Genomic DNA, 13,443 nt, shown 5'->3' with positions numbered 1-13,443 from the left:
TTTTCCAATTTTAACATAAATTTTGAAAAATTCAGAATTGATTTAAAAAGTTTGAAATTGTAAAAAAAAAAAAAACTGGTATATTAAAAATTTTAAAATTGAAAATTTGTGAAACACACTAAAAATTATAATTTTTTAAATAATTAAATCTTTATTTAATATTATCACAGTATAGTAAATTTATATATTTTATAATATAATTAAAAATAGACCAACTCTCTTTATCATTATTGAAATGTAAACAAATATTTATATGTACAAGAAGTTATATTATGTAATTATTTGACTAAATTTTAATATTTTTTATTTTTTATTTTTTTATTTCTATTGTCGTTAATAATTTATAAAAATATTACTCCCTTCGTCGTAATATAGTTGTCCACTTTAAATTTATCAAACAATTTTAAAAAATAATTATTGTTATGAGTTTTGTAAAATTTTCCTTACTTTTCTTGTCATTACCTTTATTTAATATAAACTCCACTTGCAATTTATTTTTAATTTTTTCATTAGTGGACTTTAAATAGAGGTAATATAAAAAAAGGTAAATTAGAATAAATACTCCATTTTTAAAAATAATTTAATTTCCTATCTCAATAAGGAGAAGTTAAAGAAAATACCTCACCCTTTTATTATTTTTATTTTTGTACTCTAACAAATGTTTATATTATAATTATACCTACCTTTTATTATTATTTTACTCTAGTCATAATTTATTTACGAACAAAGGATCACTTTCACCCCTGAACTTGCGTCAAAGTATCAAAAAAGTCCAAAGCTGGAAAATAGGATCACTTATACCCTGAACTTGCGTATTTCGGCTCAAAAACACCCCTCCCCACTCTCACCTCAGAGAGTGAGTTACACTCTCCGGTTTTAGATAGTGGTTTTCATTTCAAAGTGGTTTTATCCAAAAAAAGGTTAAAATGGTGCTTAAAATTTTCAATTTTTTTAAATTAACATATAAAACTTTATAATTAACATATAAGACTTTCAAATTAATAATTTAATTTAAAACTTTATTTATATTACTAATAATATTTAAAAATATAAGGACTTTATTGTATATTTTACATTTTTATTTATTTTTATATTTAAAAAAATGTTTTCCGGCGAGGAGGAGCTCCTCCTCGCCGGAACCGAGGAGCTTGCTCCTCAACTGAGGAGCAGCTCCTCGTTTTTCCGAGGAGCTTCTGCTCCTCAGATGAGGAGCAGAGCTCCTAACGAGGAGGCTCTGGTCCTCATCGGAGGAGCAGATCTGCTCCTCATCGGAGGAGCAGATCTGCTCCTCAGATGAGGAGCAACGCCTCCTCGTGAAAACGAGGAGGCGCTGCTCCTCATCTGAGGAGCAGAGCCTCCTCGTGAAAACGAGGAGCACTGCTCCTCATCGGAGGAGCAGATCTGCTCCTCCGATGAGGAGCAGTCAGAAAATTGAGGAGCTGCTGCTCCTCGGAAAAACGAGGAGCAACAGCTCCAAAAAAAAAAAATTAAAAATATTTTTTGGATAAAAGTCAAAAAAGTCCCTCATTTATTTAATGGTATATTATAATTAATTAGTGATAAAATTTGATTAATTAGTGTTGATTATAATTAATTAGTGTAAGATATGATTAATTTAAATCTCACTCTCCAATTAAGGTGCCACGTCAGCAAAGGGGTCTTTTTGAGTCGGTTTACACAAGTTCAGGGTATAAGTGATCCGGTTTTCCAGCTTTGGACTTTTTTGATACTTTGACGCAAGTTCGGGGGTGAAAGTGATCCTTTATTCATTTATTTACTCTCAAGTGACAACTAATGACAATTGTCATTTTTTTTTCTCTCTCTTCTCTCCTCTTTCTTCTTTTTCTCCTTCTTCTCTTCTTCTTTGTTTTCTTCGCCATTTTTTTTCTTCTTTTTTTTCTTCTTCTTTTTATTTCTTCTTTATTTCTTCTCTTCTTTTTCATTGTTTCTTCATCGGTCGTCGTCACTCCGCCATCACTCAACCGTCGCTCTGCCGTTCTTTTCATATTTGATTTTAGTTTTTCTTAAATTCGTGGTGATTAATACGATTTATATTAATTTTTATATCTAAATAAATTAGTCTTTGATTTTTTTAATTTTAGATCTAAAAATCTGAATGAAAAACGATTTTATGATGAAAAAAATGATTTTCTGCAAAAAAAAAAACGATTTTCTGCACAAAACAGCATCTGATTATCATATGAGTATCACTGCATTATCATAACATTATCATAATACTGCAGAAAAAATTGATTTTTTTAAATGACAACTCATGACACTGCAAGAAAAACATGATTTTCTGGAGAAAATAATGTTTGATTATCATATCGTTATCATAATATTATCATGTTGTTATCATAATATTATCATGTCGTTATCATAATATTATCATATGATACCGAGATGATAGTATTTATGGTACCTATATGATAATGTTATGATAATATCTATGATTATGTTACGATAAAACAATGTCTGATTATCATGTCAGTATCACTATATTATCATGTCGTTATCATAACATTGCAGTATGATAACTAGATGATAATGAAGTATGATAAGGTTATGATAATTGTATGATAACCTACGAAAAAAATAAATTATATAAGTGTTTATGATAATCAAATGATAACGGAGTAAAATCATAAATATTTTAAAACCCAGAGTAAAAACATAAAACTGGAAAAAACATGAGGTATTTTCTGTAACTTTTCCGTGTTGAGGTATAAAGTGCAAATATTTTCATTTTTGGAGTAAATACCTAAACTTCCCTATAAAAAAATTGAGTATAAAAGTTGTTACTTTTTAAAAGTGGACAAGAGTTTTGAGACAAAAATATTTTGTAAAGTGGACAACTCTATTGGGACGAAGAGAGTATTAAAATTTAATTAATTTATATGTTTCTAATCATTCATGTTAGACATAAAATGGTTGAAAAATAAATAATTGTATTTCTAAGAAGGTTAAATGGGTAAAAATTAAAAGTTTGAAGGTGCAGTAGTGTAATACCCCGTATTTTCAATTGTCGGTTTTGCCACGTATCGTGATATTCGTAAGGGATATTATGAAGTTTAAATATAAATTTGGACTAAAATAATAGTAGTAATAATAATAATAATAATAATTCGGATAATTTATTAAATTTATTGAAGTTAGAGTATTGAATTTAAAATAATATTAAATTTATCGGAGTTATAATTTCAAAATAAAATAAAAATATATATAATAAATTAATTTGGTATTAGGTGTGATAAATAAATAAATGTGTGAGTTAAATTGAATTTATAGTTATTTGATTTATTAGTGGAATTAAGTATTATTATGAGCCTTAATCAATTTATAAAGAAAAAAAATGAAAATGAAGGATTAAGAACCCATTTCACGTGGACCAAGCCCAACAAGTCCAGATTCTTTCTTTCGACCTTCTGTTCCTCTAATTCTTCATTTTCCTCTTTGAAAACAAAAACAAAATAGAGATAAAAACCCTACACTTATCACTACATACTGAAGCTTCAAATCTTCATCGAATCGCCTAAAAACTATGAATTACTCATCCTCACTCGTCAATCTTCAAGCGAGAAGCTTCAAATCTTCGATCGGTGAAAGTAGACGACGGACCGTTTGTAGAGATTCAGCCATTAATTTTTGAAGAACTTGAAGATTATGTAAGATTAGTGGCTTAATTGTTGTTTTTTAGTTGTAATAGTGATAAGTTTTTGTTAATTAAAATTATATATAACTTAGGGTTAATTTTAGTAATTCGGTGTTTGAATAATTGGTTGTGGTTTTGTTAAATTCTTGATTTTGGCTAACATAATTGATGATTATAAAGGTTAAAACTGAATTTTGATTGAATTAAGTATTGAGATTTTGAAATTTTGTACTGTGATCTTTAGTTGTTAAATGAGAAAGTAAATTGTGCTAAAGACTTTAGGTTAGTTTATCGATCAATGAATTTACGTTGTTAATTGAATTTAGTTGTGGAATTTTGGACGTTACGGGTGTCGGAATCGCTCTCCGATACCGGAGTGCGGCTGTGCAAAGCACAGCCACTACCGTGCATAAGCACAGCGGGGCTGTGCCAAGCACAACCACTGTTGTGCATAATGCACAGCGAGGCTGTGCTAAAGCACAGCAGGTTGTGCTAACACAGAGCACGGCAGTCGTGCCAGGCACACCGGCATGCAGGCCGGTGTGTTCGATTTCACGAGGCGGAATTAAAATATATAAGAATATATATATATATATATATATAAGAGGATGATTTTAAAACTGAGATTATTTGTATATTAATGTGATGTTTATAAGTCTAAATGCAAAAACAAAAAGGTTTTAACTTGAAATTTAAGAATAAGAATTAATTTTCAAAGTATAAGTTTAATGGATAATTTAAGGTACGTGCTAAATAAATATATATGATAATTTTTTATACCGTTAAAAAAATGAGTTTGAAACTTGAAAATTAGTTAAGTTTTTTCAAAATCTTATTTGGAAAATAAATTAAAAAAAAAGAAGAAACGGGTTTAAAAATAATTAAATCTCATTTTAAATTATTATTAAGGAAAAATAATATTAAAATATAACTCAAGAAAGTTTTTTTTAGAAAATGACTTCTTAATTTAAAAGTCTAAATTTAATTTAAATTATTGAATTCGAGCCAATAAGTCGTTATAAAAGTTCAAATTTCAATATTTTTAGAATTTTATAATGCAATTGTGATTTGTGATTAGAGTCAATTCTAGAGTTAGGATATCGTTGAATCGTTTAAATTTTGACATTTAATTTATATTTTAGATCCAACGAGCTCGAGAGCCTCGAGATTCGAACGTCAGCAAAACTAAAAGTCATAAAGAGTTATATTTTTGGAAAGCGGTTGACTGTGAGTTTGCATTTTTACTTTTGAATATTAATGCAATGTTGTTTAAATTTTGAATATTTTTTTAATCGCATTGCATTCAATATTTAAAACCGATATAGATCCGATGGAACATGCTTTCCTATTGAGCGGCAATAGGACTGAGTGCGCACAAGTAGTGATCGTAGTAGAAATAAGTAATGATTATTTATCTAAGGCGACGGTACATAGCTCACGGCCTAAACTTAAAGGGAAAATTTGAGGCGACGATACATAGTTCACGACCCAGATCCCGATACATATCTGAGGCGATGGTACAAAGCTCACGGCCCAGATACTGTAAAGTAATAAGCGAAAGTCTGTGATGACGGTACAAAGTTCACGGTCCAGACTTCTTTGGATTTTGATTGAGGTTTATTGGAATATTTATGTATCGAGGTTTAGGGTTTCATTTGGATATTGTATTTGGCTGCATTGCATAAATTATTTATCATGCGATTTACTTTATTTAATGTTCATTAGTAACTATGCGAACTCACTCAGTTTTTACTGACCCGTTGTTTTTTCACCCATTTCAGGTAAATAGTATTTTGGCGCGATCAGACTTCCATTCCTTCTTCCGGAAGTCAGTATACTGTAATATAAAGAAAACGTTGTTCACTTCTAGAGCCGCAGTAGTCTAGTAGTTTAGTGGTATGGTTTTGCTATACAAACTCTGATTTTGTAACTACTACTATTTGTATATTACTTACGGTTATTGTGTAGTAGTTGTTTAATTAAATGGTTTATCGGGTATCACTGATACCGTGTTTGTGTATCATGATGTCGTTATATTTGTTACAGGGTGGTTTGTGATACTTGTTACAGGCGGTGCTGCTCTGTTTCAGATGTTATATTGCCAGTTTTCCTGAAAACAGTTTTATAACTCATATAATGTTTTTAAAACGCGAAAAATTTATAGTGAAATTTAGGCTTGCTACGGGTTTCGGAGCTACCACTCCCATTCCCTAGCGCCGGTTTCGGCCCGAGATTTCAGGTCGTGACAAGTAGGAAAATAAAATAAGTTCAGGGGTCAAAAGAACAAAATAGTGTAGTTCAGAGGTTAAATAGACAATTTATATGTTTTAATTACCCTTCACGCGCTTCAAATTGAAAACACGCGCTTTTACCACGCTGGACGAAAAAGGTCAGTTCGGCAAAAAAGTTGCAGTTGAGAGGTTAATAGAACAAAAAAAATTAAAAGATCCAATAAAATACAAAATTAGTTTGCGCCAATAAACTTTAACCCATGCAAATAAGGTAACACATGACATATAAGAAAATAAATTTAATTCTTTTAAATATTGCCCATTTTTTTACTATTATTTTAAATGTCATCCGTTACTAACTACTTTAATATATACAAGTCTTATTGTCATACACTATTAAATTTAAATTTAAAACATTATAAGAGTAATATATAAACATTTTCTTACATTTCTACAAGTAGTGCCATTTCCATTGTTTCAAGCTCATTTTCACTAATAAAACTAATTCTTTATTGAACAACTCTATATTTGAGTTGTTACCCTGCATCATTTTCTCCATTTTTTTCTCTTCGTTAATTTACACTCCATTGATAATTCAAGTGAGTAAAACAAAACCACCATTGAAGCAATAATTATTTTCCATTTCATGGGCATAGATTAAAGACAGGCTGGCTAATCAAAAAATAAAAATAAAATTCCATCAACTGTTAAAAATTATTTCTTGTTTTTAATGATTGATTTTGATATTATTAAATATTTTTGTCCTTTGCCTCACATGTTTTGCCCCAGACGTACCATATCAGCAAAATAATTGACCAAACCAGTGTAGATTATTACACTAAGTTGTACACGTAAGTTCTTGAGGATCTCAAAAGATTATGGGATTTAAAATGAACCAATAGCCAAAAAGATTGTCTCTTTGACACAAGATCTCAGGCAAATTCAAGAGATGGAAAGTGACCAGATTGAAGAGAGCAGTGTAAAACTGCTTGGTAGCACCACCAGCAGCGGTGGTGGTGGTGGTGGTGAGGGTGGTAGGTGGGTGGATGGGAGTGAAGTGGATTCAGAGTCACCACCATGTTCTTTGTTTGAAGAGAGTGATAAAAGAGATGGGTATGGATCTTTAAGGAGGAGGCTTTTGAAGAAACCCAAGAGAGTTAATTCTTTTGATGTTGAAGCCATGGAGATTGCTGGGGCTCATGGCCATAGCTCAAAGGTGTTATCTTTTTTTAGTTGTGATTGGTAATTAGTGTTCTTTTTGTTGTAAAGTTTGTGTTTTTGTTGTTAATGTTGAGCTTGAATTTTGTGAAATTTATAGGATCTGTTATTATACTGTTGATAATTGCTTAAACTGTTTAGGATATTGTGTCTACAGAAGAAAGATTAGAGTTTAGTTGAAGATTGTGTATATATATAATGGAAGTAGAACAAAATTACAACCTAAAAGTAAGATAATTTTTGATGTACAGTTAAACTTTTAAGGCATCTAAAAATATCACCTTTTCGACTTTTTCGTTTATCTCCCCACCATTTAAAACGGTTTTGAGTGAGCCCCTCCGGAACCCAGTCCTCAATTTTAGTCCAATTCTCAATTTTAAGTTTCGGCTGTAGCCATTTGTTCAAGTTAGAGCGGTAACAAGTTAAACTATGTCTTTTATATTGCTTCATATTATTTCAATTTGTATTTCTATCATAAAAAAGTTTCAAATATGATGCAATATGAAGGGTGTGCTTGAAGCATTTTTCCTCTTCAATTTATACAAATGGCTATAATTGAAACTGAAAATTAAGTAACAGTCTAAAAGTGAAGATTTTGAAAGGTGAGGTCATAAATGAAAATTTTCGAAAAGGTGAGATATGATGATTAAACCATCTTTTACTTGTCTTACTTTTATTTTAGTGCATTACTTTAGGGAATATATCTGTCTTGCTTTAGTTAACATGCTTGTTAAGATGAGTTGATATTGCTGATATTGAAGATGCAGTTGAAGAAGTTCTACAGAACTACAATGACATAAATTCTTTGTGTCGAAGAATCTGCATTGTTCTATTGCTAATGGTATTACCTTATGACACCAGGATATCTCCACTTGGAGCACTCTTGCATTGGCATTTCAAACACTGGGAGTTGTGTATGGTGATCTAGGCACAAGCCCTTTGTATGTTTTTGCCGATGTCTTCAGTAAGGTTTCCATCGAGTCAGAAGTTGATGTCTTGGGGGCGCTTTCACTTGTTATGTACACAATTGCTGTAATTCCTTTAGCAAAATATGTTTTTGTAGTGCTTAAAGCAAATGATAATGGGGAAGGTAAGAGTTCAAGTTCTTGAGTTTATATTTTGTTTTTTAAATTGTTGATGTTTTCATTTTTCACGGATCCACAGCTTTTTTAACACCTAGTGATTCTGATTGTAGGAGGAACATTTGCTTTGTACTCGCTGATATGCAGATATGCAAAGGTTAGCATGGTGCCAAATCGTCAACCAGCTGATGAACAGATTTCAAGTTTTAGGCTCAAGTTGCCCACTCCAGAGTTAGAACGGGCTTTAAACATAAAAGATGCTTTGGAGAGGAGATCATACTTGAAAACAATTCTCTTGCTGTTGGTTCTGATGGGAACTTCCATGGTTATTGGAGATGGCATTCTAACGCCAGCTATGTCAGGTAAATATCGCGTAATGGCCGTGATATTGATAACTGATAATAGCTGACTGCAGCCAAATTTTTTTTGTGTCATCATCACAATAATATGTGGTCCCTCAACTTGCTAAGTTTGACCAGCTATTCACCATCACAACTCGAGAATTATTAAGGTATAAAGTTGGGGAAAAGGTATCTGCAACTTCATCCATATTTTTCAATGAAAATCTTGAAAGGTCGAATATTCAACCTCCTTCAATATAAGCTTACAAGGATGTTAAGAGGCGCCATTTTGAGTGCGGTACTTAATACGTGCACTGGATGATTTATGCAACTTCATCTTTTGTATTTCATTATGGCTAGATATAGTTATTCTGATATACTTACGAAATAGCATAAATACTAAGTCACTGAGATGAAGCTGATGTTTCAATATGACCACTTTATGTTGCAGTGATGTCTGCTGTGAGTGGTCTACAGGGTCAAATACCTGGATTTGGCACAAGTAGGTACCTTTCTTTTTTATTGGACTCTTTCATATTCATTTGACTGAAGAAATTTCATGAAAAGATATTATGAATACTTGCATTTATGCAAAGGATTATCCCATGCAATGCTGCAGTAAAAAAACCTAATAATCTGTTTTGTTTTTGTTTCAGTGGAACTGGTTGTTGTCTCAATCATACTCTTAGTGCTTTTGTTTAGCATACAACAGTTTGGGACTGGGAAAGTGAGTTTCCTGTTTGCTCCTGTACTTGCTTTGTGGTTCTTCTCTTTGGCATCTATCGGGTTTTACAATCTAGTAACGCATGATATTAGCGTTTTGAGAGCGCTCAATCCAGCTTATATCTATTACTTCTTCAAGAAGAACGGAACTGCTGCATGGTCAGCTCTTGGTGGTTGTGTTCTGTGTATTACAGGTAATTCTTCGCTTAAACCATGACCACTACAGGTAGATTTTCTGTACTTAGATCTTCATCATCCTCTGCCTCATAACACGTCTTTTCATATTTTTGTTCTTAAACTATCCCCCTCGGTATGAGTATACACATCATATTCTAAGGAACCTTCATTATGGTGGTAACTCAATATTTGTGTTACTATATCTTGGAATGGCCAATGGCCATGCCATACATTTTGGTTTGGTGCATCAAACAATTATTTGAACATTCATCTGAAAAATTTACCTTCTGTTAGTAATACCAACAATTGTACTGTTTGGCCACCCAAATTATTACTCTCTTCATAGCAAAATAATGGACCTATATGATAGATTTAAAAAGAAAGTGGACAATATTTTCGGATAGACAAAAAAGAAAAGTTACCCTATATTTATGGGACAAAGGGAGCATCAAGAAAACTCCTTCCGACTAAAAAGGTCCCACCAACTGGTCCGCTTTGAGCAGGAAACTGGCCTGCTGTTCATTCTAAAACAAGGTAGAGTTGGGCATAGATATTTTTTTCTCCTGGGTAAAAGATTGATCACTTGAGATTGGTATTCTTTTAAATTCCTCCGTTTTTGACTTTCTGGTTCCTCGGCAAACTTTCGTGGAGAAATGGTTCACTAATAGATTATTGGTGAATTTTTTTGGCTCATTTACTGCTAGATGGTGAATATTTGCAGTTTTTTTCTGTCTTTTTAGCATATTGTTTCTCATTCCATTGGGATTGATTTGAAGAACTTAAGTGGCTAGTCATGAATTAGATAACTTAAATACTAAAGTTGCATTTACAATTTAAAAATTAATACCTGTTATATGAAATTTGATATCCAACCATTTTGTATTTCTTCGTTCATTTCCATCCAATTAAAGAAGGTTATTCTGTTTATTGGTCACTGCAGGAGCTGAAGCTATGTTTGCTGATCTAGGACATTTCACAGTCAAATCCATACAGGTTTGTTTAATTTATAACTTCATTTTTTTTCTTTATTGAAGAATTTGCAGTTGGATTTATCGTACGCGTTCCCAATGCTTCTGCAGATTGCGTTCTCTTTTGTAGTATTTCCCTGTCTTCTCCTAGGATATATGGGCCAGGCTTCATATTTAATGAAATACCCTCATTCTTCAGGCACAATATTCTATTCTTCTGTGCCTGGTGAGCTTTCATCACAGTACTTGCTAATTTCATTTCATTCTCTCTCTAATCTGTCGCAAAATTATGGTTCTAACTCCCGAATCTTATCAAAATACAGGGGATCTGTTCTGGCCTGTATTTGTCATAGCTACCCTCGCTGCCATGATTGCCAGCCAAGCAATGATTTCTGCCACATTTTCATGTGTTAAGCAATCTATGGCTCTGGAATGCTTCCCAAGGCTTAAAATAATTCACACGTCAAGGAAGCTGATGGGGCAAATTTACATTCCTGTAATCAATTATTTTTTAATGATTATGTGCATATTTGTGGTTTCGATCTTCCGGAGCACCACCGATATTGCCAATGCATATGGTTAAGTATATTCTTCCTTCATCCCCCTTGCATAGCATTCTTTTTATGTATTCAGAATCATACATGAAAAACTTAACAGAGCTGTAAACCATACCAGTCATTCCGTTGGTTTATTAATCCTTATTTTATCACATATGACATTATGTTTGTGTGGTACTGCCGCTGTATAAGCATGTCTTCATTGCTTGATAGCTGCGCCTGATCTGATACCTGTTTGTCAATTACTTTTTCTTTCTATCCATGCCTCCTTCCTCACAGACCCCAATTCTTTTTTCTGTTTTTTTTCCCCGGAAAAAAAAGACCTTTTGGTGTATTTTACTTTACTGATTGAGATTAATTGTGTTGCTAATGCTTTTTTGTACTCATATAACTTCGATTCCTAATACAGTTTACGTTGATCTTTCAGGCATAGCTGAGGTCGTCGTGATGCTTGTGAGCACTACCTTAGTGACACTAGTAATGCTTTTGATCTGGCAGACAAATCTTTTTCTTGCTTTATGTTTTCCGCTCATTTTTGGGTCGATAGAACTCATATATTTATCAGCAGTTCTATCGAAGCTCTTGGAAGGCGGATGGCTTCCACTCGTATTTGCTAGTTGTTTTCTTTGTGTTATGTATATTTGGAACTATGGAAGCGTGTTGAAATACCGGAGTGAATTAAGGGAGAAAATTTCCATGGACTTCATGCTTGAGCTTGGCTCTACCCTGGGGACTGTTAGAGTTCCTGGAATCGGATTGCAATACAACGAACTTGTCCAAGGCGTTCCCTCAATCTTCGGACAGTTCCTACTCAGCCTTCCAGCTATCCAGTCCACCATAATATTTGTTTGCATCAAGTACGTCCCTGTCCCGGTGGTCCCACAGGAGGAAAGATTCCTTTTCCGAAGAGTTTGTCCGAAAGACTACCATATGTTCCGCTGCATTGCTAGATACGGCTACAAAGATGTAAGGAAGGAAGATCACCACGCATTCGAGGAACTTTTGGTTGAAAGCCTCGAGAAGTTTTTACGAAGAGAGGCGCAAGATCTTGCCTTAGAGAGCACATTGAACGAGTTTGACTTGGATAGCGTCTCCGTAAAATCAAGGGATTCTGGAGTCCAATTTGGCGACGGAAATGAGGAACTAAGGATTCCATTGATGCACGATCAGAAATTGACAGAACAAGGGACTTCTACTTCAGAAGAAGCTTCCTTAGTATTATCTTCCGGCGGCTTGGGAGTGGACGAAGATCCGAGTGTAGAGTACGAGCTTGCAGCTATTAGGGAAGCGAAAGATTCGGGTTTTACTTATTTACTTGCTGATGGGGATGTGAGAGCAAGGAAAAACTCGATTTTCCTTAAGAAACTGGTAATTAACTACCTCTATGCATTCCTGAGGAGGAATTGCAGAGGCGGCGCCGCCACTCTGCGAGTACCTCATATGAATATCCTGGAAGTTGGGATGACTTATATGGTCTAGTTAGTTTATTCATCTCAGCATTGTTAATGGCCACCTTTTGCCGCCTTTACGATGACATTGTTACTAATCAAATTTTAGGGGGAAAAACCAGATATCATTGAACATTTGATGGATTTCTTCAAATATGTTGTCCATTTTCTCAGAACAATTCAGAAATGCAAGTGAAAATCAAGAAAAACATCAAGGCAACTATCTTTATAAAGTTAAACAGAAATTTAATCCAAATTTTGAGCAGGTTAAACACTGTTAGGTGTAATATTATACAGCTTCTGCAATCATCTTTTTGTGCTGATATATATAGTGATGATGAAAAGGACACTTGCATAAACTCTATCCGCCACATCAGCCGTGGACGGAGACACACGTCATTAAATGTGTGAATTTTTGTAATTATCTAAATCATATTATAATAGTCTGTCTATGGCTTACGTGGTAGACCGAGTTTATGTATTATGTGATAGACCGAGTTTACGTAAGAATTTTTCGTTCTTAGACATTTCTCGAGTTTATTTCAAAACTTGTGGTTGGGAAACTGGTTACAGGTTGGCGCTGGGCCATTTTTTTGTTGTCTGATTCTTGCAAAGCAAATGCCAAGTGAAAGAAAAGGGCAATGCCATTTCGCTTTCTTATCCTTAGAACAATCATTTCATAAATTATCAGCACGTTGGGGAATTTTTACCGAAACTTCATTAAGCTAGGTCGTGTGAGCGAAAATTCGGTTAAATCAAATTAACCGATCTATTTTAGTTCAAAAAATTTAGTTAGTTCTATCGGTTAAATGTAGTTACATTTATTTTCTTTTTGTTTATTTGATTGGTTCGGTTAAGTTACGATTAAGAGTTTCTAAAAATTTGTTAATCAGATTAAGGAGATATTTTTTATTTCTTTAGTTATTTTTTATAATTATTCTTTATATTTTTATGGTTTAATTACTTACAAACCACTCACCTTGAACTTTTTTTTCGTTTATATCCTGACCTAGGAAAAAAATTCATCTATACCCTTACGTATGTAT

At 33.1% G+C, this 13,443-nt stretch overlaps 1 protein-coding gene and 1 long non-coding RNA gene across 2 annotated transcripts; both read left to right on the top strand.

The window, feature by feature from the left end:
- Positions 1-3,416: 3,416 nt before the first annotated feature.
- On the top strand, positions 3,417-5,712 carry LOC130014873 (uncharacterized). The gene is made up of 2 exons (XR_008789557.1): positions 3,417-3,665; positions 5,434-5,712. It is a non-coding gene; the product is annotated as an uncharacterized LOC130014873 (long non-coding RNA).
- Positions 5,713-6,621: 909 nt separating this feature from the next.
- On the top strand, positions 6,622-12,653 carry LOC126655697 (putative potassium transporter 12). Its single transcript, XM_050349950.2, has 9 exons — positions 6,622-7,099; positions 7,963-8,191; positions 8,297-8,545; positions 8,976-9,026; positions 9,181-9,441; positions 10,365-10,417; positions 10,504-10,618; positions 10,716-10,970; positions 11,377-12,653. Exons 1-9 carry the CDS (start codon positions 6,833-6,835, stop codon positions 12,426-12,428), a joined length of 2,532 nt encoding a protein of 843 aa, XP_050205907.1. The 5' UTR covers positions 6,622-6,832; the 3' UTR covers positions 12,429-12,653.
- The last annotated feature ends 790 nt before the right edge of the window (positions 12,654-13,443 follow it).

This window comes from Mercurialis annua, linkage group LG7 (assembly GCF_937616625.2).
Source record: "Mercurialis annua linkage group LG7, ddMerAnnu1.2, whole genome shotgun sequence".
Lineage (NCBI taxonomy): Eukaryota > Viridiplantae > Streptophyta > Magnoliopsida > Malpighiales > Euphorbiaceae > Mercurialis > Mercurialis annua.
This window is presented reverse-complemented; position numbering and strand designations above follow the sequence as displayed.

Coding starts and splice junctions, on each gene's coding strand:
- LOC126655697 (XM_050349950.2), top strand. CDS start 6,833: ATGGAAAGTGACCAGATTGAAGAGAGCAGTGTAAAACTGCTTGGTAGC. Junction 10,418..10,503: donor TCACAGTCAAATCCATACAG/GTTTGTTTAATT, acceptor ATGCTTCTGCAG/ATTGCGTTCTCTTTTGTAGT. Junction 10,619..10,715: donor ATTCTATTCTTCTGTGCCTG/GTGAGCTTTCAT, acceptor ATCAAAATACAG/GGGATCTGTTCTGGCCTGTA.